The 26,122-nt window shown below is 39.3% G+C and overlaps 1 protein-coding gene across 1 annotated transcript; it reads left to right on the plus strand.

Moving 5' to 3' along the window:
* On the plus strand, positions 511–26,122 carry LOC109327684 (formin-like protein 20). The gene is made up of 17 exons (XM_019560850.1): positions 511–1,057; positions 3,059–3,762; positions 3,841–4,062; positions 4,132–9,047; positions 9,170–9,287; positions 11,856–11,927; positions 13,046–13,144; positions 13,284–13,325; positions 14,092–14,172; positions 14,257–14,307; positions 14,382–14,463; positions 14,836–14,930; positions 15,006–15,077; positions 19,020–19,136; positions 19,722–19,790; positions 19,872–19,938; positions 25,148–26,122. The coding sequence occupies exons 1-17, from the start codon at positions 985–987 to the stop codon at positions 25,324–25,326; spliced, it is 7,059 nt and encodes a 2,352-aa protein (XP_019416395.1). The 5' UTR covers positions 511–984; the 3' UTR covers positions 25,327–26,122.

Here is a 26,122-nt window from a genome sequence, read left to right on the forward strand (position 1 = left end):
TTATGTTTTGTTTAGGTCTAAATTTTAGGAAAAATTATTCAGTGAAAGGCATGTTATTAAATTATTTAACTAATTGATGTCATGTTTTTATTTCTTTTAAAAAATTTAATTGGGAAAAAACTAATAACCACAAATCATTTTGAATTGTAGAAGTAGGAGATGTATCAAATAATGATCATTTAGAATTAATGTAGATTAAGAAAATCTTATTACGCATTAATTCAGCGAATAGATAGAAAAATGAGGTTAAGAAAAACTATTCTCAATTATGGAGACACTCTATATAAAAATATTAAAAACAAAAACAATTAATTTGAATATTAATTTCAGTTAAACGTGGTTTGATATGAAATGTTATACTAACTTTTTATAAACATTATTAGTATTAACATTAATTATAATATTAAGGTGACGTGATGGGGCATTGCCACGTAGATTTAGTGGTATCTCATGCATCTATCTATCAATCAAAAGCCAGCCCCAGCTGAGCTTTGTTGATGTTTAAGTTATTATTATTATTATCAGTTTATGTTTTTATGTTTACATTGTCGTTCCAGACACAGAGAAAGAAAGAAATAGAGAAGGACATTGAAGAAACATTCTTATGATACAGAAACTCATATTACAACTCTAACTTCTATTCAGTCCACTACGTTTCTTTCTTCATCTTACAACATTTCATTCTCTTTTTCCCATTCTATTTCTATTATTATTACTTTACTTCATTTTCCTCCCTTTTTTATTTATTCATTTTTATTCATTATCCCTTTCATATTCGGCATTCAATTCCTTTGCCTCTTTATTATTTCCATTATTACTTACCGGTTATTGTTAAATTCCTGTCTTGGAATTTGGCGATTTCGTTGGAATTGGGTAAATGCGAGATCTGCAAAACGGTTCGTTTTGGATTTCAAGTTTTGGTCCTTGTGGCGATTATTCGAATTAACGGTGTGGATCAGATTAGGGTAGAAACAGCGCCATCCAATGGCGCTGTTCCGAAGATTCTTTTACCGGAAACCGCCGGATCGGCTTCTCGAGATCTCTGAGAGGGTCTATGGTTTGTTTCATTGCTTCCTTTCTATTGTTTCATCTCACATTACATCTTGTTCCTTGCATTTTGTGTTTTTTATCGTTTTTTTGTTGTTCCGAAAATGATGAATTCGGCATGTGATGCTCAAAGTTAATGAGAGTACCTTGTAACTATGCTCTGAATGGATGATAAACTGCAAAACATGAGAAGCATTGCTTATGGCACTGTTGAATTTTGTTAAATTACTGAACTTTTGGTATCATTTTGGTATAGTGTTGTGTTACAACAATGGCTTTGCTATCTATTGCCGCAGAGGTAATGATTAATGAATAAGAGCAAGGTAAAGTGTTGCTGGAGTTGTGTCTTTAACAGATTAATAAGAGTGATGTATTTGGTTTTCTATTAAAACGCTTACCTATTTTTATTCCCTAACCATTGCACTAAGCAAAATGGTTACAAGTTACAACAATGTGAACTTTTTATTTTATTTTGTATTCTTTAACTTGTGTTGCTTTGGTTCAGATTCTTAATATGTGTTTAGTGATGGATGTTTCGCAAAGTGATCCTTATTTTTTCATTCCTCCTTATGTATGATGGGTCATGACTAGTTTGAGAACACAAGACGAGTATCAAAGGGTTTTCCTATTACTATTAGATTACACTAAGAATCAACATTGAACCCCTACTTGTTTAGAATGGTCTTGGATGTGCGTACTGAGCATATTCGCGAATTGCTGCCATAATGCATGCTTTTTGCGGATGATATTGTTATTATTGTCCTAGTTGGAGACTCAAGAGAGAAATTAAATGAGAATTTAGGAAAAGTGGAGACAAACTTTATAAGCACATCATTTTCGTGTAAGTCGAAGTAAGACAAAGTATATGAAGTGTAAGTTTAGTAAGGGGAGGACAAACCCTCCTATAGAGGTAAAAATTGGAGATAATACCATACCACAAGTCATTAGATTTAAGTATCTTGGATCAAACGTATAACTTGATGAGGAAATTGATAAAGATGTAACCATAGAATCCATGCGGGGTGGATGAGATCACATAGTGCTTCAGGTGTCATATGTGATAGAAAGATGTCACTCAAGCTTAAGGGGAAGTTTTACCGTACAACTATAAGACCTACAATGTTATGTGGGATTGAATGTTGGGTGGTAAAAGTCCAGTAAGAGAATAAAATCCATATAACATAAATGAGAATGTTGCATTGAATGAGTGGACGCACTAGAGAAAATATGATTAGAAATGAATGCATTAGGGAGAAAGTTGGAATAGCTCCTATTAGAGAAAAGACGGTAGAATCACACTTAGGTAGATTGAGCATGTGTGGAGGACACCGTTAGAACTTAGAATCCCCAATAAGAAGAGTAGATCAAATGGAGGTCAGTCCAATTTCTAGAGGAAGAGGTAGGTCAAGGAAAACCATAGGCGAAACGGTTAAGAAAGATTTTGAGATCAATGCTTTGTTAATAAACATGATTTATAATAGAGCATTATGATATCACTTGGTGCACGTAGCTGACCCCATCTAGTGGGATTAAAGTTTGGTTGTTGTTATAGGACCTTTCCTTGCATGAGTTTTTGGATGGGTGGGGATGGGCTGTTGAAAGTGTATAGAATTCTGGAATAGGATACCTAGATATATAAGCGATAAACAAACCAGTTTCTGTCTCAGAGAGTGGTAATTGGTCAATTGTGGATTGTTAGTTGAAAAACATTGGAAATGAACCATTAGACTTTAGGAAATTATATTTTTGCTTTGCTACAGTTGCATTTGTTAGATAGTTGTAAAGACGGTGTCATGGTACCTGAAGGTGAAAGTGCCTCTGCCATTTACTGTATACGATTGGTCTTCTTAAGCATTTGTTTAACAAACTCATTTACTCTGCATTTAGTGTCTTGGGTTTCCTTAAGTTCTTATTGAAATGGAAACAGAGACTACTGTAGCTGCAAATAAGTTTTTGAGGCCTGTACTCTTTATTACCATAATGTTTGACTGGTTCTTCTTTGTTTATGCAGTTTTTGATTGTTGCTTCTCCACGGATGTCTTGGAAGAAGATGAGTACAAAGTTTATATTGGGGGAATTGTAGATCAGCTACAAGATCACTTCCCAGATGCTTCTTTCATGGTTTTCAATTTCAGAGAAGGAGAAAAACGCAGCCAAATTTCAGACATATTGTCTCAGTATGATATGACAGTTATGGAGTACCCTCGACAATATGAGGGTTGTCCACTTCTGCCTTTGGAGATGGTTCATCACTTTCTTCGGTCAGGTGAAAGCTGGTTGTCTTTGGAGGGGCAACAAAATGTGCTTTTGATGCACTGTGAACGGGGCGGTTGGCCTGTTCTGGCATTTATGCTTGCAGGTCTTCTATTGTACCGTAAACAGTATAGTGGGGAGCAGAAGACTCTTGAAATGGTCTACAAGCAAGCACCCAGAGAACTTCTCCACCTTTTATCTCCTTTGAATCCACAACCTTCTCAGTTGAGATATCTTCAGTATATTTCTAGGAGACATTTGGGTTCTGAGTGGCCTCCATCAGACACACCCTTATATTTGGATTGTTTGATTCTTAGAGTCCCTCCATTATTTGATGGTGGAAAAGGTTGCAGGCCTCTTGTACGTGTTTATGGTCCAGACACTTTAAAACCTGTCAATAGAAGTTCTAAGCTTCTTTTTTCAACTTCAAAAATCCAAAATAATGTTCACCACTACCTACAGGTGATGTATAGTTATGCTATGCCTACTGAATTGTGAATTAATCAGATAGAATGTTTTATTAAGAAATTTTAACCGCAGGCAGAATGTATGCTCGTGAAAATTGATATCCATTGTCCTGTTCAAGGGGATGTTGTTCTTGAGTGCATACATTTAAGTGAAGATTTTATTCGGGAGGAGATGATGTTTAGAGTTATGTTTCACACTGCATTTGTGCGGTCAAATATATTGATGCTGAGTCGTGATGAAATTGATATTTTGTGGGATGCAAAGGATGAATTCTCCAAGGACTTCAAATCAGAGGTATGTTGTTGTTATCATGTGACAGTCATTTTCTGAAGCAGTAGTTGAACAAATACTCATCTGTATCAGGTGCTTTTTTTGGACGCTGATGCTGTTATACCTGATCTAACCACAGTCATCGTGAGTGAAGATGAAAATGAAATGGAAAGTGGTTCACCTGAGGAGTTCTATGAAGTGGAAGAGATCTTCAGCAATGTAATTGATGCACATGAAGCTAAGGGAGAGTACAATTCTCCGATGGTTCATGCCAATGCAGCAGATGATGGAAGCCATAAAGAGGTATGGAAGGATTATTCAGATCCTCATACTTTTGAGGATTCTACATCAGATGATGGGACTCATCAACAGAATGAAAGGACCAATTCTATTATTAATGCAGTCAAAGACATTACTGTTGATGATGTGCAGTACAAGCTTGATGAGAGGGTGGATTCAGATGCTCATGCAGTGAAAGACATTGTTGTGGATGACGGAGAAATTAAGTCAACTACCACAGCAGTCACTTATGATATGATGAAAACTCTTGAAACAAAGGAAGACACTGTGGATGTACATGATGAGTTGGCAATTATGCAAAACATATATGATGAAGATAATGCATCAGGAAAGGAATTAGACTCAAAGCCAGGGCAGCAGATGCATGATCTTTCCAGACCAAAATCTCATAGCCTACTTCCATCTGGTGAACAGAAATTACTACTTTCAAACTCAAAGTCATTGGGAGATACAGTTGCAGTAAAGCAAGAGATTAAACATCCAGAACCACAGAGTTTTGAGGCAAAAGAAGCAATGCCAAGTGCAACAACTATGACGATTCCTCCTAACAAGGTTTTTTATCAAGATTCAATACATGTCTCACATCCACCAGCAAGGAATAATAATTCTACAGCTGCTCTGTCAAATGCTACCTCTGTAGAGGAGATAATAACCGATGATAAGGGAAGTGTCGCTTCAGATTCTCATGTCTATGAATCAGTTGTTTCTACGGACATGGCAGATGACTTGCAAAGCTGCAAGAGAGACGATTCAAAATCTTCAAACAACACAACAATAATAGTATCAAACTCTCCACCTTCATTACTGTCAGAGAAAGAGACATCTCTTCAGTCAGCTACTGAGGCACCACAGTTGAGCTCCGATCAAGTGCTACGGCCTCCACCTCCACCTCCACCTCCACCACCACCAGTATCATCCTATTCCTCATTTGATGGTACAATGCCTTCCATGCCGCAACTGTTACCGCCACCACCACCACCACCACCACCATCTACTTTGACATTATTTAATCAACAAAATAGAGGGGTGAACTTACAACTGACAACTTCTCCCTCCGTTCCCATCCATCCTCCACCTCCACCTATGTCTCCATTTTCTGTGGAAAATAGAGGGAGCTTCTTATCTTCTCCCACCCCTTGGAAGTCTGTTTATTCATCAATTGCCGTAGCTAGTGAGAACTATACAGCTTCGCCTACTCTTGCAAGTTGTGCAGTTACATCAAAAGTTTCTGTATTGCCTACTGAAGCCTCCAATCCCTGTCCACCACCAGCACCACCACCTCCCCCTCTGCCAAAGTATGAAGTTCTATCCGTTCCTCCTCCTCCTCCTCGAATGTCTACTATATATAGATATCTACCCTGTCCTCCTCCTCCTCCACCTCCACCTCCACCTGCACCTCCACCCCCAAATCCTTTATGTAGTGCTCCACCCCCAGCACTACTAACCCTACCTTCATTATCCTTACCTAATTCAAATGGAAGTCTGTCTCTATCTCAACTTTCTTTAAGTAAATCTCAACCACCACTGCTTCCACCTCCCATGAGTACAGATCCACAAACACCGCCTCCACTTCCCTTAAGTATAGCTCCACCATCACCCGCTTTTCCTCCTCTAAGTACAACTCCACCAGCACCGCCTCCACCTCCTCCACCTCCTCTCAGTAGAATTCTACCATACCCCTTAAGTAGAGCTCCACCATCACTCTCTCCTCTTCCTCAAAGTACACCTCCACCACCACCGCCACCACCACCGCCACCTCCACCTCCACTTCCTTTTAGTAGATTTCCACCGCCTCCTCTTCCTCCATCAAGTGGATCACCACCTCCTTCACTATTCAAAGCTCCACCTCCCCCACCTCCACCAACTCATTGGGCACCTCCACTACCAACTAATGTGACAACCCCACCACAACCACCAACTAATGGGACAATCCCACCACCACCACCACCACTACCACCACCTCCAATGCACGGAGCACCACCACCACCACCACCTCCAATGCATGGAGCACCCCCACCACCACCACCTCCTCTAATGTATGGAACACCCCCACCACCTCCAATGCATGGAGCACCCCCACCACCACCACCTCCTCTAATGTATGGAACACCCCCACCACCTCCAATGCATGGAGCACCCCCACCACCACCACCTCCTCTAATGTATGGAACACCCCCACCACCTCCAATGCATGGAGCACCCCCACCACCACCACCTCCTCTAATGTATGGAACACCCCCACCACCTCCAATGCATGGAGCACCCCCACCACCACCACCTCCTCTAATGTATGGAACACCCCCACCACCTCCAATGCATGGAGCACCCCCACCACCACCACCTCCTCTAATGTATGGAACACCCCCACCACCTCCAATGCATGGAGCACCCCCACCACCACCACCTCCTCTAATGTATGGAACACCCCCACCACCTCCAATGCATGGAGCACCCCCACCACCACCACCTCCTCTAATGTATGGAACACCCCCACCACCTCCAATGCATGGAGCACCCCCACCACCACCACCTCCTCTAATGTATGGAACACCCCCACCACCTCCAATGCATGGAGCACCCCCACCACCACCACCTCCTCTAATGTATGGAACACCCCCACCACCTCCAATGCATGGAGCACCCCCACCACCACCACCTCCTCTAATGTATGGAACACCCCCACCACCTCCAATGCATGGAGCACCCCCACCACCACCACCTCCTCTAATGTATGGAACACCCCCACCACCTCCAATGCATGGAGCACCCCCACCACCACCACCTCCTCTAATGTATGGAACACCCCCACCACCTCCAATGCATGGAGCACCCCCACCACCACCACCTCCTCTAATGTATGGAACACCCCCACCACCTCCAATGCATGGAGCACCCCCACCACCACCACCTCCTCTAATGTATGGAACACCCCCACCACCTCCAATGCATGGAGCACCCCCACCACCACCACCTCCTCTAATGTATGGAACACCCCCACCACCTCCAATGCATGGAGCACCCCCACCACCACCACCTCCTCTAATGTATGGAACACCCCCACCACCTCCAATGCATGGAGCACCCCCACCACCACCACCTCCTCTAATGTATGGAACACCCCCACCACCTCCAATGCATGGAGCACCCCCACCACCACCACCTCCTCTAATGTATGGAACACCCCCACCACCTCCAATGCATGGAGCACCCCCACCACCACCACCTCCTCTAATGTATGGAACACCCCCACCACCTCCAATGCATGGAGCACCCCCACCACCACCACCTCCTCTAATGTATGGAACACCCCCACCACCTCCAATGCATGGAGCACCCCCACCACCACCACCTCCTCTAATGTATGGAACACCCCCACCACCTCCAATGCATGGAGCACCCCCACCACCACCACCTCCTCTAATGTATGGAACACCCCCACCACCTCCAATGCATGGAGCACCCCCACCACCACCACCTCCTCTAATGTATGGAACACCCCCACCACCTCCAATGCATGGAGCACCCCCACCACCACCACCTCCTCTAATGTATGGAACACCCCCACCACCTCCAATGCATGGAGCACCCCCACCACCACCACCTCCTCTAATGTATGGAACACCCCCACCACCTCCAATGCATGGAGCACCCCCACCACCACCACCTCCTCTAATGTATGGAACACCCCCACCACCTCCAATGCATGGAGCACCCCCACCACCACCACCTCCTCTAATGTATGGAACACCCCCACCACCTCCAATGCATGGAGCACCCCCACCACCACCACCTCCTCTAATGTATGGAACACCCCCACCACCTCCAATGCATGGAGCACCCCCACCACCACCACCTCCTCTAATGTATGGAACACCCCCACCACCTCCAATGCATGGAGCACCCCCACCACCACCACCTCCTCTAATGTATGGAACACCCCCACCACCTCCAATGCATGGAGCACCCCCACCACCACCACCTCCTCTAATGTATGGAACACCCCCACCACCTCCAATGCATGGAGCACCCCCACCACCACCACCTCCTCTAATGTATGGAACACCCCCACCACCTCCAATGCATGGAGCACCCCCACCACCACCACCTCCTCTAATGTATGGAACACCCCCACCACCTCCAATGCATGGAGCACCCCCACCACCACCACCTCCTCTAATGTATGGAACACCCCCACCACCTCCAATGCATGGAGCACCCCCACCACCACCACCACCTCCTCCAATGCATGGAGCACCCCCATCACCACCACCACTTCCAATGCATGGAGCACCCCCGCCACCACCATCTCCAATGTGTGGAGCACCACCGCCACCACCACCTCCAATGCATGGAGCACCACCACCGCCACCTCCCCCAGGTGGCCGAGGCCCACCACCACCACCTCCCCCAGGTGGCCAAGGAGGCCCACCACCACCACCTCCTCCAGGTGGCCGAGGTGGCCCACCTCCGCCACCTCCTCCAGGTGGCCGAGGTGGCCCACCTCCGCCAGGTGGTGCACCTCCACCACCTCCACTGTTAGGTTCCAAAGAAGCTGATCCAAGAGGGAGAGGGCGTGGACTTGCACGTACGACAGCTGCTGCAACAGCAACTCGACGATCCCCCTTAAAGCCTTACCATTGGAGTAAGGTAACTAGGGCATTAAAGGGAAGTTTATGGGAAGAATTACAAAAGCGTGGAGAACCACAAAGGTAATTTGACTTGTCTATTATTTGAAGAGTTTGTCCTAGTCATTTCAATTTTCTATAGTTATACAGTACCCTTCCTTTCAATGTCCTTCCTTTTGTAATGATTGGTTTACATTCTATCTTAGTGCACAAGAGTTTGACGTTTCAGAGATAGAGAAGCTTTTTTCTGTAAATGTTCCAAAACCTGTTGATGCTGGAGGCCGAAAAAAATCAGCTGGATCCAAAACTGACAAAATCCACTTGGTATTTTATTCTTCTATATGATATCCTTGAAATTTGATTTTTCAAATAAGCCACGTGTGGGGCGATTTGATGGCTTTCACCGGTTGCTCTTTACTTTTGGAAGTCTAATTCACCATGATTTGTAGTTTTACTTAATAAGAAAAGTTGCTAATGCCCAAGGCTTTCATTATATTAAAATTGGAATTAATACCATTCTTTGGTATGCCTAGTAACTTGTTCCTAAAATAAGCCATTTTCATTGCAATCTGACTTGAGCTAATTATTCTTGATTTTTTAAGGAAAGAAATGTATACTTTCTTTAATTATATTACGTCAATGGAAATATTAAGCATACCTTGATACATAACATTTTTAGCATGGATGTCTGTTTTGAAAACATAAAAAAAGGGCGACCCAATGCACGAGGTTCCCACTTAGTGGGGCATGGGGAGAGTAGATATGATATACACAGCCTTATCCTACAAGTGGAGAGGCTGCTTCTAGGATTTGTACTCATGACCTCATTATTTGTAAGCCACAATCTTAACATTGCACTAAGCTCACCCTCTCATAAATTTTAAATACATCTCATATTAATTTTATTGTTATTATTTCTCAAGAATTATGGTACGATGAATTGATTTCATTGAATTATGGTAGAATGAATTGATTTCATTGAATTATACTAAGAATACATCAGTCATGTGTACAAGATTGAAAAGCTAATTTAGGAAATACAATGCAGCACCTATACATCATATCCCTATGAGCAAAGGATATTTCCCATCTACATTATAATTGTAATTTGCTAAATAAGAAAATAATACAACTAATAAAACACAGTTTCTTACCTCAAGCTGTTGAATAGGTATTTTCTATTCCCGTTGATTAAAAGGACATCTTTTGGGCCATAATAACTAGAGAGAAGTTGGGCTCTGGCTCTGATATATGTTAATGTTCCATCTCAAAACCAATTGGCAATGAGAGGAGTAGCCCAACAAGTATTTAAGCCATGCCTAAAAGAATGAGAAAGGCGATGTGAAACTTACTTATCAACAGGGGTTTCTCGCATTAATCTCCTTCCACTTTCTTCAGTCTTGGCCATAGCCACCACTTCATTAGTTTCTGGAACATTTTTCCAAGGGTTTGAACTCTTACCTGATCGAAATCAGAGTTAAGGCGTAGAAGAAGTCATAAACTTGTCATGCTAAATCTGCTAAGCATTTGTCATATATGAACCTGTAATGGTCTAACTCCATCCACATTGATTTGAGTTGATTGGCATAATCTGCTTTGTTTCACTATTTTGCAGCCACATTCTTCACCTTCACATCATATATTTGAGTCGCATCTTTAGCTTTGGAGTAAGTCTGCTCTATGCCATTCCAAATCTCCTTTGCAGAATTAAGAAACATGCAAGCATCACTGATTTCTTGGATCATTGAGTTCCCTAGTTATGCCATGAATATAGAGTCCTCTTCATCCCATTATGTAAATTTGGGATCTTCCTCTTCAAGGGATCTATCAAGTGGCTAACTTTCCCTTTACCTTTCAAAATAGTACGAACAAGTTGGGACAATTTCAAGCAATTCTTCCCATACAATCTGTAGGTAGTGTGGAGGTTCTACAACTCTCGATGAGTTTGGGATTTATTGTCCCTAGTCAATGTTTCATTATTCTCTTTGGGTTTGAATTTGGGATTGAGTATCCACTATTTCAATCGTCATGCCAACCAACTTCCCCATGTCCGCAACAATTTAGTTAACGCAATGCAAGGAGGTTGTGTTTGGTTGTTGCGATAACAACTAAGGAACAAGGTATATTACGACAATAATAAAGGATGCCCTCGAAGGGATGATCAACAACAATGAAGGTTGTCATCTAGGGTTTCCCCAAACCTTGATGCAACAAGCAACAATAAGGTTGTTTGCCTTGTGACCTGGAAGGTCATGAGTTAAAATCCTGGAAATAACCTCTTCATTTGCGAGGGTAAGGCTGCACACATCTACTCTTCCCATACCCTACTAAATGGGAGCTTCTTGCACTAGGTCGCCAATAATTTGAGAGCTCTAATGTCATCTCAAGAGTTAGGGTAGTGTGAATTGATTTCATTTAATTATGCGAAGAACATCAGTCGTATATACAAGGCTGAAAAGTTTCATCGTTGATCCATATCATAGAGATTCGATAAAGTTTTACGTTGGCTCTTCACCTTCTATATCGGCTTAGGACCGACTATGTATATCATCAAGCACACATAACCATGTTTACTAGGCTGAAAAGTTAATTTAGGAAATACAATGGCAACACCTACACACTCAGATCCCTATGATTCAGGGATATTTCCATCATACACTATAATTGTAATATGCAAGGAAATAATACAACTAATAAACGGGGTTTCTGACAATGTTCTGCCAGTGTTGTCTCTTGTCTTGGAAATTAAAATTCAGATACTTAAATCGTGCATAGTGGTGCATTTTTTGACTGTTAAACGCCAAATAATTATTCTGAACTCATTGACTTGATCTTTACTTGGTATTCCCCTGGTTATACCAATAATTTGTATATTTGCATTCTTAATCATAGGTTGACCTAAAGAGGGCCAATAATACTGAAATTATGCTCACAAAGGTTAAGATGCCACTTCCTGATATGATGGTAAGTTGATACTTTTAAATATTTTAATTATTGTAAGAAATTAATATAATTATGCAGGCTGGGTTTGTAAGTTAAAGCATGTTATTGGCAGTAGTATTCTTTTGCATGAGACACAGAATTTAAAATTTTAGATTGCAAGTTTAGCAAAACACATGCTAGCACTATCTTGGAGGTAAAAATTGGAGATCATACTTATAATTCAACAAGTTGCAAGTTTAGGTATGTTGGAAATATAATGCAAAATGACAAGGATATAGAAGGAGATGTAAATTATAAGATTCAAATTATGTGGCTGAAATGGAGCAATGATTTTAGTGTTGTAATCAAAAGGTGATCCTCGTGCTCAAATGAAAGTCTTACTGCACATCCATAAGACTAAGATGTTGAAATTACAAGGTTGAGGGATTGAAGGAGAAGAAGGAATACTCAAAATAGTATAATTATATTGATATTAATATGAATAATAATATGATACAAAAGACATAATGTTATCCGCTAGTTATACTAATACTAGACTCCTAATTAAATAAAAAAATAAATCATAAAAAATAAAATAAAGTAGTCTCAATCCTTAGAGATCTTCTAAAATACTCTAAACTAATATAAGATATCATCATGACAATATGAAATTTATATCGACCCAAATATCCTTTAGCTATTCTCTATAAGATGATAGTCATGTATTCTAACAATGGTTTTGCCATGAAAGATCAATAGAAGCTTAGTGAGAACACTTGATGAGGTCGAGGATAGCCGTATACAGAGAGGTTGATGAAGATAAAAGGAAAGATCTTTGAGAAACTATTTATAGAAAATAGATCTGAATCACCTTTACCAAAACTTAGTTAATGATAGTACACAGTGACATTGTTTGATTCATGTCAGCCATCCCACCTCAGGAGAATAGGCTTTTGTTGTCCTAATGTTAGGATTAGGATGCTTCTTGAAATAATTTTGATATGTTTGTAGTATTAGTAATGACTAATGGCTTCTCCTGGTAGATAATTCTTGTAACAATCTCTTACCATATCTTATCTTTACAAACTTTATCAAACTTCTTAAATATCCACCAGTAACCTTTTCAGTTTCTTGTCTAAAATGTTAGTTCATATTCTCAGGCTGCAGTGCTGGCACTGGACGAGTCAGTGTTAGATGTTGATCAGGTGGAAAATATTATTAAAAATTGTCCTACCAAAGAGGAGATGGAGCTTTTGAAGGTGAGACTCTATGATGCTCACTTCCTGTTTTGTTTATGAAGGGTTCTCATTTCCAGCATTTGCGGCTCCTAAGACTTACACTCTTCTGTAATTTATTTACTTTTCTAATTTTGATTTGTTTTGGTTATTGTTTATTTAGGGATACACTGGCGACAAGGAGAAATTGGGAAAGTGTGAACAGGTCCGCAAATGATTTTTTCATAAAAGTATGATACATCAGTTATGGAAAGAAAAATTTAAGCACATAGAACTTACATGAGATTCCATTTTTGGCATATCCAGAACTGGATCATGAGTTTGGTGTCTTCAAACTTACATGATTGATGGTTGAGCATTCTTGAAAGTAAAAGTTTTGTAGTGTATCAATGACATGATAAAATACTGATACCCTGACTTGAGAGGAAATTAAAGAAAGATGGCCTAGTGCACGAGACTCCTACCTTGTTGGTTTTGGGGAGGGTAGACGTACTTAGCCTTATCCTTGCAAGCGGAGAGGCTGTTTCCAATCTTGAGAGGAAATTACTAGTTATAAGAATAAAACTATCTGGTGCAGTTTATTTGGAAAAAGCTACAGTAGAGAAGGAACATCTTTATTTTATGAAAACAATTAATGGAATGTAAATTGAAACTTAATAATTACAGAAGACTAGTTATAAATAGCCATGTTGCAGAGATTGAATCAAGTTCATGACAAATTTGTTGCTTACGCCTGGTTGCATGTTGACAAAAAAGCTTATTTGCTTTTGTTCATCTCCACCTTTCTGATGTTGGGTTATAAACCAATGATTTTTGTCTCTGTTAGTTCAGGAACTTCTGTGTGTAATCATATATTATTTATATGGTTATGTTTCAAAATTTTGCATAGCTGATGAAAGTGTCTAAAAGTCGGATAAAAATTAAGGGCAGCGTCTGTAATTGTATTCTTATATACATTGGTTATGTTTCAGTTCTTTTTGGAGTTGATGAAAGTGCCACGAGCAGAGTCAAAATTAAGAGTATTCTCTTTCAAGATTCAGTTTGGGTCTCAGGTTTGGTGGTGTCTGCAGTATTTTTCAGAATTTGTTGTGGATATGGCTCTTTGTTTTACTTACCTTGTTTTCCCCTTTATGCAGATGACAGAGTTTAAGAAGAGTTTAACCACTGTGAACTCTGCCTGTGAAGAGGTACTTTGCTTATGAACCTAGTGAGCATTTTGTTGCATATATATTTTTGACTTTGTTCATTGTCTTGGTAATAGGGTCGTAGTTCACTCAAACTGAAGGAGATCATGAAGAAAATTCTTTATTTGGGTAATACATTGAATCAAGGAACAGCGAGGGGTATGTCTTTTCTACTGACGATGATGTCTATCATCATTCTTCTACTTGTTGCTAGTATTTCTCATTTAGTTTGCTGCTTATAGCTTGTTATTAGAAGTTTTCAGATTTGTTTCCCTTTTAGCGAGATGAAATCCATTGAAACACGGATATGGGCACTGAGCAAAATATTGGACACAGGGACATGACACTATAAATAAATATTTCTATAAGTATCATTCAATATGAACAATGTGGATAAAGGTCTAAATTGAAAGTCAATATTTATACATTTTCCTATCATAACAAGCCTCACGAAATAATACTAAGAGACACCACTTTACAGTGTAAGCATTTTGTCGGTAAATAATGAGTGAAATGTATCCATTTTTCCAGGAGCTGCTGTTGGATTCAAGTTGGATAGTCTTTCAAAGCTCGCTGACACCCGTGCTTCTAACAGCAAAATGACACTGATGCATTACCTTTGCAAGGTATAAGTCTCTGTTGCAATAAGTAAAGATATTATTTGGTGGCTTACGCTTTGTTTTTACCTATTTGAACTCCAGGTACTAGCTGAAAAGTCACCTGCACTCCTTGATTTTCACCTAGATCTTGTTAACCTGGAAGCAGCTTCTAAGGTGATGATTTATTTTTGGTTCTTTATATCCAAATGAGCAAATGTCGTTTATACCTTCCAACCCTGGTTTATTTGGCCAATTGCACTTTCCCCATTTATTTGTAAAAGTGAACATGTTCCTCTTTGTTTTAGTATCGTTTTGCAATGCCATGCCTATCATCCAAATTAAGAGTTAACTCCTCATAGTTTGAGAAGCACATTCGGAGTATGTGCCTTTTTGAGGGGAAGATGACTCAGTAAATTAGTATACTTAATACAACTTTTAATCATCACGAAAACACATCTGGAATGGGAAACAAAAACTCATCACCTTGTCATAGTCATACAGTCTTTTTGGTCCTTTTGCTTCCAAAAAATCACATTGGAGTTTACATATGCCATGTTAAGTCAAGTGGGAATTTACTTGTACTGTAAATAATGGGGGAAATGCAAGTGGAATCTTAAATTAGGATGTCAAAGTGCAACTGTCCTGAATGGAAAAGGCCAACTGAAAATAACTTCCTTCAACTTTGGCAATCCAATGTAATTTCGAATTTGGCAATTAATATTTTTATGTGCATATGTTAAGTAGCCTATCATACATCCTTGATGTTGCCCTCATTGCTAATGATCATGTTAGTTGGGGTTTTCTGGATAAAGTAATGAAAAATGTTTGGGGCGAGTGGCAGATGTAGGTATCACGGTGTTTATTCTCTTCCACCTTTTTAATGATTGTGAATGGGAGACATAATTCTTGTAGTAAGAAACAATGAGGTTTGTGGCAAGGAGATCTTTGATCTCCTTTTCTCTTCATTCTTGTGGTTGATGTGTTTAGCCGATTTGTGTCTAATCTGTCCATAATGGGTTTGTTGAGGTGTTAACAATTGGATCATAAGGGGTTGTACACCTTTGGTTTGCTGATCACTCTGTGTTTTTCTTGGAATCAGATGCTGACTCTTTTGTTAATACTTTGCTGATTTTAAACATTTTTAAGGTCATCTATGATCTCAAGATTAACTTGTCAAAAAGTGGTTTAGTTAGGGTGAACATTGATATCCAGTCTTTAAGTGCTTTTGCTTTAGTTGGGTTTCAAACTCTTCAGTGGCATCCCTTTAAGCTTTGTCCTTTCGAGATCCGATGGTCAGTGAGATCTTGAAAAGGTTAGATTGTTGAGAGCCAGTGATCATTTTGGTTGAGAGCCAACCTGTTCCACCAATGATTCACTCTCCGGAATCGTTCTTGTGATGTTTGAGAATCAACTTTAAAAGAATCGCTATAGATTCATCTCTGGTGCTCTCTATGCAAATGTTACGGCGACGTCATCACATTCACCATCACAAGCTCTGATTTCTTCTCAAATTTTGCACCACCATGTACATTTTTCGTATCTTCCGTCGTTGTTTCAATATTGATCTGACTTTGGTGTTTTCCGTGGTGGTCGAGGTGGAAGGTTCTATTCACAGCCTCCCTCCCTCCCTCCTATTGTATTAGAGACAAGTGCTAGTCTGTGATACCATTTAGTTTGTTGGGAGGTAATTAGCCACGTGTTTTAGTTAGTTTTCCAATTGTACCAGCTAGCACAGCCCTTAGGCTTAGCTTCTAATCTCTTTTGATAAATAGTGATTTTCTCAATGTAATCAGAGCTTAGATTCTAACATGGTAATCAGAGCTTAGATTCTAACATGGTAATCAGAGCTTAAGTGATCTGTGATAATGGTTGATATACATTGTTCACCTTCTACTTTGCTGCCTCCACCATATCCAATCACATTTTCGCAAGTTATTTCTCTGCTAAACTATCAGAGAAGAATTATCTAATCTGGAAACAAGTTGAAGTAGTGATCACATCTCATCGATAGAATGTTTTGTTGTGAACCCTAAGGTTCCACCACGGATTCTCACTGAAGAAGATCATTAATTCAATCATGAGAATCCTGCGTACTTACTCTGGGAAGAGCAACATCATCACTTAGCTTCTTGATTATTGCCACCACTCTCTGCCCAATCGTGTGTTCTTGGGTGTAGGCATTCGTGGCAGATCTGGGACGAGTTACCCACTTATTTTCACTTGTGGATTCATGCGCATAGCAATTGTTGTAATCTGAGCTTAGGACTGCGAATAAAGGCACACAATATGTTTCTGAAATTTTCTCTTGATGTAAAGCTCTTCTGTTCTCGGAGCAGCTATTGGTAATGCAATTTCTTGAAAAGAACAAGTGTGTTTGATTCTTGAAGGTCTTCCTTCATATTATGAATCATTTGTAACATTTATCAACAATAGGTTTGAACCCCGTAACAATTGGTGAACCTGAATCTCTTCTTCTAGCTCATGAAGCATACATACCTTGAGAGAATTCATCTTTTTTCCTCTACCAAGGTCTTTTCATCAAATGTGACGCATGGTCCTAGTTCGTCAAATCCAACCTCTGTCTGTCGAAATCTATCTCATAATTCTGGTATTTAGTCCTATCATAGCCCTGATATGATGAACTCTGAATTCTAATTCCTATTTTCTTGGTAGTTCTTCATCTAATCAGAATATGCCTCACCTGAATTTTCTTCAAAATTCCCATCAGTTCAACTTTGGTTTTAATGGTTCCTATGGTAGAGGAAAGTTTGGTTTTGGTTCTCTTCTCAAACAGAAATCTAAAACTCTTCACATTTTTTAGTATTTTTTAAGGTTAGTTCGTACGCAACAACAACCATACCTTTATCCCTAGTTTATACACAATTTTGACAAAAATGTCAAAGCTGTTCAGACTGATTTTGGTATTGAGTTTAGGCCATTTACTGCCTTTCTGAAGTCTCTATGCATTATTCATAGGTTGTCATGCCCTTATACGCATCATCAATTGGTTTAGCTCTATTTACCATAATTGGGAACATGCCCTCATGCTTGTTTTCCAATACAATATTGGGACCATGCCTTTACCACAATTGTCTTTCTTATCAGTAGACTACCTACTCTCTCTTAATAATCAATCCCTCATTACTTACTCTTTGGTGGTACTCCTGAGTATACTTTGAGTCTTTGGGTGTGCTTTCCAGCATTTACACCATAGAATAATCATAAATTTGACTTTATCTCGTCATGCAGCTTTATGATTGTGAATATAAAGCTTTGGGTGTACATTCGTATGAACAAGGTGGAATATTCCAAAGAATCTGACAGCCAGAATAGTATTCCTCAATAGATAAACTCCCTTGTGAGTAATAGCGAATCCATACTCCAATTGTAACCTCCTAGCTGTGTTGTCTTGATAGTAAACTTTTTTTAATAAATAATTCCACATTTCTAAGGAAGATTTATAAGGCCTCAGATTAAGAATAATATGAGGCTCAACAGAACTAATCATCCAGGCCATGACACAAATGTCCTGGATATCACACTTACCCAATTTTTCTTTATCCTTAGGTGTTGGATCGCTATCATCAATGTGACCCCACAACTCTTTTCCTTTCACAAACAATTTCAGTTGAAATTCCCAAGAACTTTTGCCTGTAAAGCGGACACTGAGAGAATCTGACTGATCGAAAGACATGATAACAAATAAAGTACCAGGGATTAAGAAAAAAATCCTAGAAAGGAGATGTCTGGAAAAATAGGCTTGACACTACCCAACCAAGATGTTTAGAAATCATCCACCACAGACTCAAAACAAGAATGCCGATTTGGAATGGCTGACCATGACTCAGTTGTGACTTTAATACCATGTCAACAATCATATGAGCCATACAAAAGTTTAGGAAAAATGATTTATCCTCTTTGGGCTGTGCTCATTAAATAAATATTCTGGAAGTACACCAAAGAGAAATTATTGAAATTATAGGGTTTTGGTATAGAAAGAGAAAAATGAAGGTCCAAAATAGTAGATTTGTATTGATAATAAAGTCCTTGGTACTAGTTAACTTTCTGCATCAGGTAATTGCATTGTATATTGATTGTATGTTCCCAATCTTGCAGATACAATTGAAGTCATTAGCAGAAGAAATGCAGGCAATCATCAAGGGGTTACAAAAGGTTAAACAGGAACTTGCTGCATCTGAAAATGATGGCCATGTATCTGAAGTTTTCAATAAGGTGTTCACCATTTTTATTCAAGCCTTAATTATTCATTATATCATGAAAATATTGTAATGAAATTGCAAAGAAAGTTCGGTCTGTAAACTGAGTTCATAACAATGGTTTTCCTCCATCTTAAAGGTTTTTGACAGTGTAGCTATTGCTATAATTATCGTCATCAATTAATTCATTTATATTCCAGTGTGAGGAATTTTAGTTTAGATTCTTGTAGAATTTAGCATTTTTTTCTTTCTTAAATTTGTTTTCTTCATTTTGTTCAACAACTGTGGATGAGATTTTTCCTGAATCTTTTGATTTATAAATGGAAGGGATTGTATGGTTATTTATTTAGTTGAGATGGAGTTATGATTTTTTTAGTTACCAGGTTCAGTCAATGAAGGGGTTTTAAACAATAGTAGATTATTACAAATAGTGTACAACTATTAGCATAAACATTAATTGTTTTAAATCAAAATTAAGGAGTGATTTTTTTTATAGAAGTGAACAACATTGTCATCATACTGCATGAATGATCTTGTTCATATCATTTGTTATCTTGCTTATATTTTCATTGCATTTGATTCACTTTTACACCCTTCCCAGACATTGAAAGACTTCATTGCTGGAGCTGAGTCAGATGTCACATCTGTAACAAATCTATATTCTGTGGTGGTAATATGCTTAACCATCATTTTGGTAGATTATGCACTGGTACAGAGGGGATATAAAGATTGTGTAATTTGTCTTTCACAGGGTAGAAATGCAGATGCACTTGCACTTTATTTTGGCGAGGATCCTGCCCGTTGTCCATTTGAGCAAGGTAGGTTGAGCATTAACACTTGTTCTTCTCGTCTGTATCATATGTGGCCATTGTCTTTCTACTGGTGACTTCAATTTTATCATGTTAAAATTGATTTAAATGTTCTTTCATGAGAAATAAGGATAGTTTAGAAGGGTGATTTTCATGTCAATTGATTTTGGAATTAGGTTTGTACCCAATTGTTGTTTTTCATGGGATCTGCCTCGTGCTTCCTTAAACACTTCTTGACTGTGATAGTTGAAGTTGTTGAATTGGAGTTTTTTGAGGCTTTGAGGGATAAAAAGAAGAAATAAGCTAGGAAATAATAAGACCGTACTTTTGCCCTTGACCTTAAAAACTCAGATTAAAGCTTGCCTTTGAAATAATAAGGCTTGTGCTTTTCTTAGAGATCAGGTTTCCTCCAACAAGGCCACTTAACCTTGTTGGGAAGTACGTCTCACGTCGCATGCTTGATTATCTCTCATTGCCAATTAGTTTTGAGATAAAACTTTAACATGGTATCTGCGTCAGAGCCCAACTTGTCTTCGATTTTCATTGGCCAAAAGATACCATTTTGTCAAGGGTCAAAGGTAACTCATCGCCTGATTCAGTAGGCTTCTGTGGAGAGGGGCATGTTGGGAAGTAAGTCTCATGTTGTCTACCTAATTATTTTGAGAATGGTTTAAATACCTGTTGGACTACTCCTCATATTACTAATTGGTTTTCAAATAAAACTTTAACAAACCTGAAGTAGGAACTCCTCTATATGTGGGAAAACCCACCAATTAGCAACTCTCTAAACACAAATCTCCAAGAATACTGTGATACACTAAAGGAACACCTGGAAGAGGCTTACTGTATAATTGTGGAGATTTGTGGTTATAGAGTTGCTAATTGGGTGGTAGGTGTGACCGTAGTAGTAGGAGTTGAATAATTGGAATCAAAGGAAAAATTATTTCAGTTGAAGGAAGAAGATGATGACAACCTCCTTGGGGTGCCTTTGTTTTGGATAGTTTATTAGCTTGAATGGTTAAGGAAAATATGTATGGGTTACGGTTTGGTGTATTGTGTGAGTGAGACACTTGTGAAATGGATAAGGAATGAGGTGAGGGCGCCACAAACAATGGATGCTTGATAAGCCAAGGAGGTTCACCACAAGCGAAGATGCTTGATAAGAAATATAGGGTTGGTCACGGCTATGATAGTTTTAGGAGTCTTAACTCAACTAAAGACAATCAATTCTCAAATAAATCAAACTTGTTTATTCAATATGAAAATTCAATTACATATAGATGTGGCTGGTCGAAAAGGGCTTCCACTAAACTTGCAAAATTTAAAAGTTCAAAATTTAAATTATCATGTAAAGAACCTAAGTCCTAGGGTGGTAAAATCCCATGGCTTGACTTGGCTCATTCGGTTGGTTGACAATTTTGAATTTGAACTTCAGAAGCATATGGTTGAATATCTTGATCTTTTCCAACAACTAAGATTTGACCATGCTAGAATTTAGGGCATAGTTTTTAGCCAAATTTCCATATAGTCAAATTGAATATTTTCCTGAGCCAAAATTCCAATCTGAACTCCTTGTAGATAATGAGATAGTTGCTCAGGTGGAATGTCGAAAAGAGAGGCAAAATTCAATTTGGCTACTCTTAGCCAAATTTGACCATGCTAGATTTTAGGACAAAGAGTCCATACGGTCAGTTGACTAGTTTTCTTGAGCCAAAATTTAATCCTGAACTCCTTGAAGATAATATGGATAAGTTGCTCAGGTGAAAATTCGAAAAGAGGAGCAAAACTCAATTTGGCTACTCTTAGCCAAATTTTACCATGCTAGATTTTAGGACAAAAAATCCATAGGGTTAGTTGACTAGTTGTCTTGAGCCAAAATTTAATTCTGAACTCCTTGAAGATAATATGAAAAAGTTGCTCAGGTGGAATTTTGGAACGAGGTGGAAAAATTCAATTTGGCTACTCTTAGCCAAATCTGCCCAGCCGAGAATCCTGCTCCATGCACTAGATTTGAGTTTGAATGGACCATCTTCATTTTGATCAGAGTTTTACCGGGCCATATTTTTATCCTGCGCCTCAATTTGAATTTTAAACAGTGAGGATCCATCTTGGCCGAGATATTTGTGGTTTCTAGCCTCTTTGACCGCGATTCTTGTTGTGCAATGTCAGATTTGAAGTTGAAGGAGTTATCTTCAATTTGATCACAGTTTTACTGAGCCATCTTTTGCCCATGCTCCTCATTTTGAATTTGAATAAAGTACAACCCAAGTTGACCGAGACAATTTCCATTTGATCAAGCCAATTTTGAAAACTTGAATTCTGGCCCAGTTTGGTGCTCTATGCGCCCAGCGCCTGGCTCATGCTGGCTTGGCCAGGTTGGCCACCTATGGACCATTTTCCATGCCTTGGTCATTTACTTGGTCACTAATGGACCATTTTCCATGCCTTGGTCATTTACTTGAAGATATGTATAGGGAAAGAACATAATGGGATATTGCATCATCGAAGATAGAAAGGGCATACGATTTATGACATGATAGGAAAATAGAACATCCCCAAAAACATGGTGGAACATTACCATGAAGAAGGGTTCGAGTAGTGCCAAGGAGATGTATAATTTTGCATATAGAAACCCCATTTTATTGAGGCGTATGAGCACATGAGGTTTGATGAAGAATACTATTAGCGGTCATGAAATGTTGAAATAGAAGTGACAAGAAGAACCACGTCCAGTGAGAGAAATCATCAATGAAAGTTACAAAATACTTAAGATTAGAACTAGTATTGATACGACAAGGGCCCCAAACTTCAGAGTGGACTAAAGCAAAAGGGGATGACGCCCATGGATTAGCTCGATTGGGATATTGACTACGAGTATGTTTCACTAACTGACACAACTCACAATGTAAACTATACAATCTAGATAGGCTAGGCACCGGTTTGTGAAGCTTGTGAATACATGGATGACCCAACTAACTGTGAACCGTATGCGAGAATGTGTGGTAGTGTATATCCTGGGTGAAGATATGTAGTAGAGGCCATAGGATTCACATTTTTATGTTCCTCTCTCCCTTTGTTTCTAACTTTCATACTATGGGTAGTAAAGATAACATTACAATTGTCAGAGTGAGTCAAACAACTAACTGAAATTAAATTAAATGGACACTCTGAAGCATATAACATATTATGAGCAAAAAGTGGATTGAGGAGTTTGGCCGTACCAATCCCTTGGGATTTGGGTTTAGTACCACTGGCTAAAGTAATAGTAGGTAAGTAACCAAAATTAGAAAGAGAGCAGAAAAAGGTCTAATTATCAGTGTTGTGGTCAGAGAGGCGCATGAATTGATAACGGAGGGGCCAAGGGAACTGGACTGTGAGATGCAAGAATATGAATTAACAATGTGCACAACCGAAGCAGATCGAAATGGAGTTGGCTTAGGTTGAAGCAGGTCTAGGGTATGTCAGTTTGAGTTGTTTGCAGGACGTTGTGGAGGACCCCCATGTAGTATCCAACACCGATCCATAGTGTTTCCCAAACGATGGCAATAATAACACTTGGGAAGATTCTTGGAGTGGGATGTAAAACCCCGAGATCACCCTTGATTGTTATGCTGAGACACAAGGGCAATATGTCACCTAGTGATGAGATCCCACCTTGCATAAGGATATTTTGAATCGTTCTTGAGTTGGAAAACAAGAATAGGTCAAGTATTTATGGGTTTTGGGATTGTGGTGTTAGGATGATGGATTAATAAGAAAAAGTAAATGTTATTTGCTTATGTTCCAATGGAGGTCAAATTCAAGAGGAAAAAAACAGCCAAAGGGTTTTGTGATGACTTAATTCTATGGCAATGAAAGAATAAGTGAAACAAGTGAGACACGAGATGGAGACAAGTGATAAGACCTTAGAACGCCCCAAGAGAGTGATCTCTTGATAAGTTCTGGTTTGGAATGCCTCAAAGAACCCATGAAAATCGAACTATGCACTAAGCACATAAGCACATAAGCTCTAAAGCTTTCTTGTTATATGTTGTTATTCCATTGATTCAGGTTGCTACATATAAAGGTAGATGCATCAGACAAGAAGCCAACACGTCGGAGTCGTTGTAGGGCCTGTGAGTCTTCTCGCTGCCAAAAAACATTTTACTGAACAACTTCCCTCTAGGGTCAAACATGAATCTTACATATTCACCCTTGTGATTTATTGGATTAGTTCAGCCTTGCTATTTTAATCGTTGAATCCCCCTTAGCAGACATCACTATTGCTTGGAGCGACTGAGATGATCGAAGTAGACTGAACTCGAACCCGGAGGAGTGCAAACGATGTTTTGGATAAAGTGGGAACAACTGTAAAACCCAAGATCTGTTCACATGTAGTAATGTACTCCGGAGACAAACCATAAAGGGCAAGGATCATAAAGAAGGTATTGTGTTGCTCAAGTTGTTTCTTCTTTTCAGCAGGGCAAATGTAGCCGTAGGTAGAAGTTCAATGAAATGATGAAGTGCGGCATGAACATGAGCAAAATAGCCGGACATAGGATCATCAACACATGATGAAGTTCATTGAATGTCATTGGGATAGAGTTCCTTAGCCTGACTCCAAATCGATTCATAACACATGAAATGGGGACCGAAAACCAGTTTGGTAGGGGATGAAGTGTTGACATGATAACACTGCACAATGTGCATCAACCTTCTCTTACTTTGGACGTTCAGTCGCCGACACATCTTTAGCTTTTTTAGCGAGATGTTCTTAATACCCTTGACCATCTAATTGATTATATCATATATACACAGATTTTATAGTCCATAGGAAAGGACTGGATATTGTTTCATTGTTCTTGCATGTTCAATTTTATATGTGGAAAAAAGGTGAGACAGTTGATGAAAATGGATGTTGGTCTTGGACGGTTCTGAGGTACCAGAAGCCGCCATAAGTGACTAACTAATCAGGCTTGGGACTAACTAATATTAACAATGTCAACAATTATAAAGATACCCAGTCCTAAACCAATGTAATTAAAAGAATAAATGGAACATTGCATCTAATTGATTATATCATATATACACAGATTTTATAATTGATAGAAAAGGACTGAATATAGTTTCACTGTTCTTGCATATTTAATTTTATATTTGGAAAAAATGTGATATGTTCTGTTATCTATTCTATAATGCTCTGGCTAATTTCTTACTCTTGCTGTTTGGTTGATTACAGTTACCGCAACTCTCTTAAATTTTGTAAGGTTGTTCCGGAAATCGCATGAAGAGAATATTAAAGAAGCAGAGTTAGAGAAGAAGAAAGCTGAGAAAGAGGCTGAAATGGACAAGGCTAAAGGCATTAACTTGACAAAGAAGGGTGCAAAAGATAGAGAAGAAGAAACCGGAGAAAGCTGAGAAAGAGGCTGTAATGGAGAAGGCCAAGGGAATAACTTGACAAGGTAGAGTGCAAAAGATAGAAGAAGACTCCAGTCAGATCCTTTGCACCTACATGATGCTCTTGCCTAAGAGCACAGATCTACCTGTGGATAAGGGGACTGCTTTTGGAATCGACTGAGGCAGCCTCTTTTCCCGACGATGATGTGACAATTAGCCTCTCAAGGTGAGCTGTTGAGTTGCAGTAGAAAATTCTTGCCACCTGCAGATCTTTGAACATACAAAAGGCTTAGGAGTTTATTGTTTCGCGGCATGTTGTTGAAACAAAATTATTTGATCTAAAATGGCAAAATACTCTGGAAAAAAGGCCAAGATTAGATACAGCATGGATGGTTATTGCAATGGCTTGTGAGTTATCTGCATCCAGTGAATGCTATGAAGATGATGGTCTGGTCTTTCTCATTGCAAGAAGAAATTTTGTTGTAGAACATGTCTACTGGCTTTGGATTTCATCATTCATTTGGTATATTTTTTCCCAGCACCAGAGCACGGTATTACCACGAAACCTTGTACAGAGTTCTAACCAATTCTTTCTCATGTAACAAAAATTAGTTTCTATTTTTATTCCAGTAGAATTTTGTAGGATATCTTCAAGAGCATGTTGTATAGCTGTCAGGTTGAGAAATAGAAATCAGGTCTCTGTATTGTAACTGTATCATAAGTGAAGAGCAGGCCGAGTTAGAAGTATTGATAGTTTCATTATCTTGTTAAATCCAATGCACAGTGTATGAACTGTAGAAGGTTCTTGTTTCATTAA

Source organism: Lupinus angustifolius, chromosome LG15 (genome assembly GCF_001865875.1).
Source record: "Lupinus angustifolius cultivar Tanjil chromosome LG15, LupAngTanjil_v1.0, whole genome shotgun sequence".
Classification (NCBI taxonomy): Eukaryota; Viridiplantae; Streptophyta; class Magnoliopsida; order Fabales; family Fabaceae; genus Lupinus; species Lupinus angustifolius.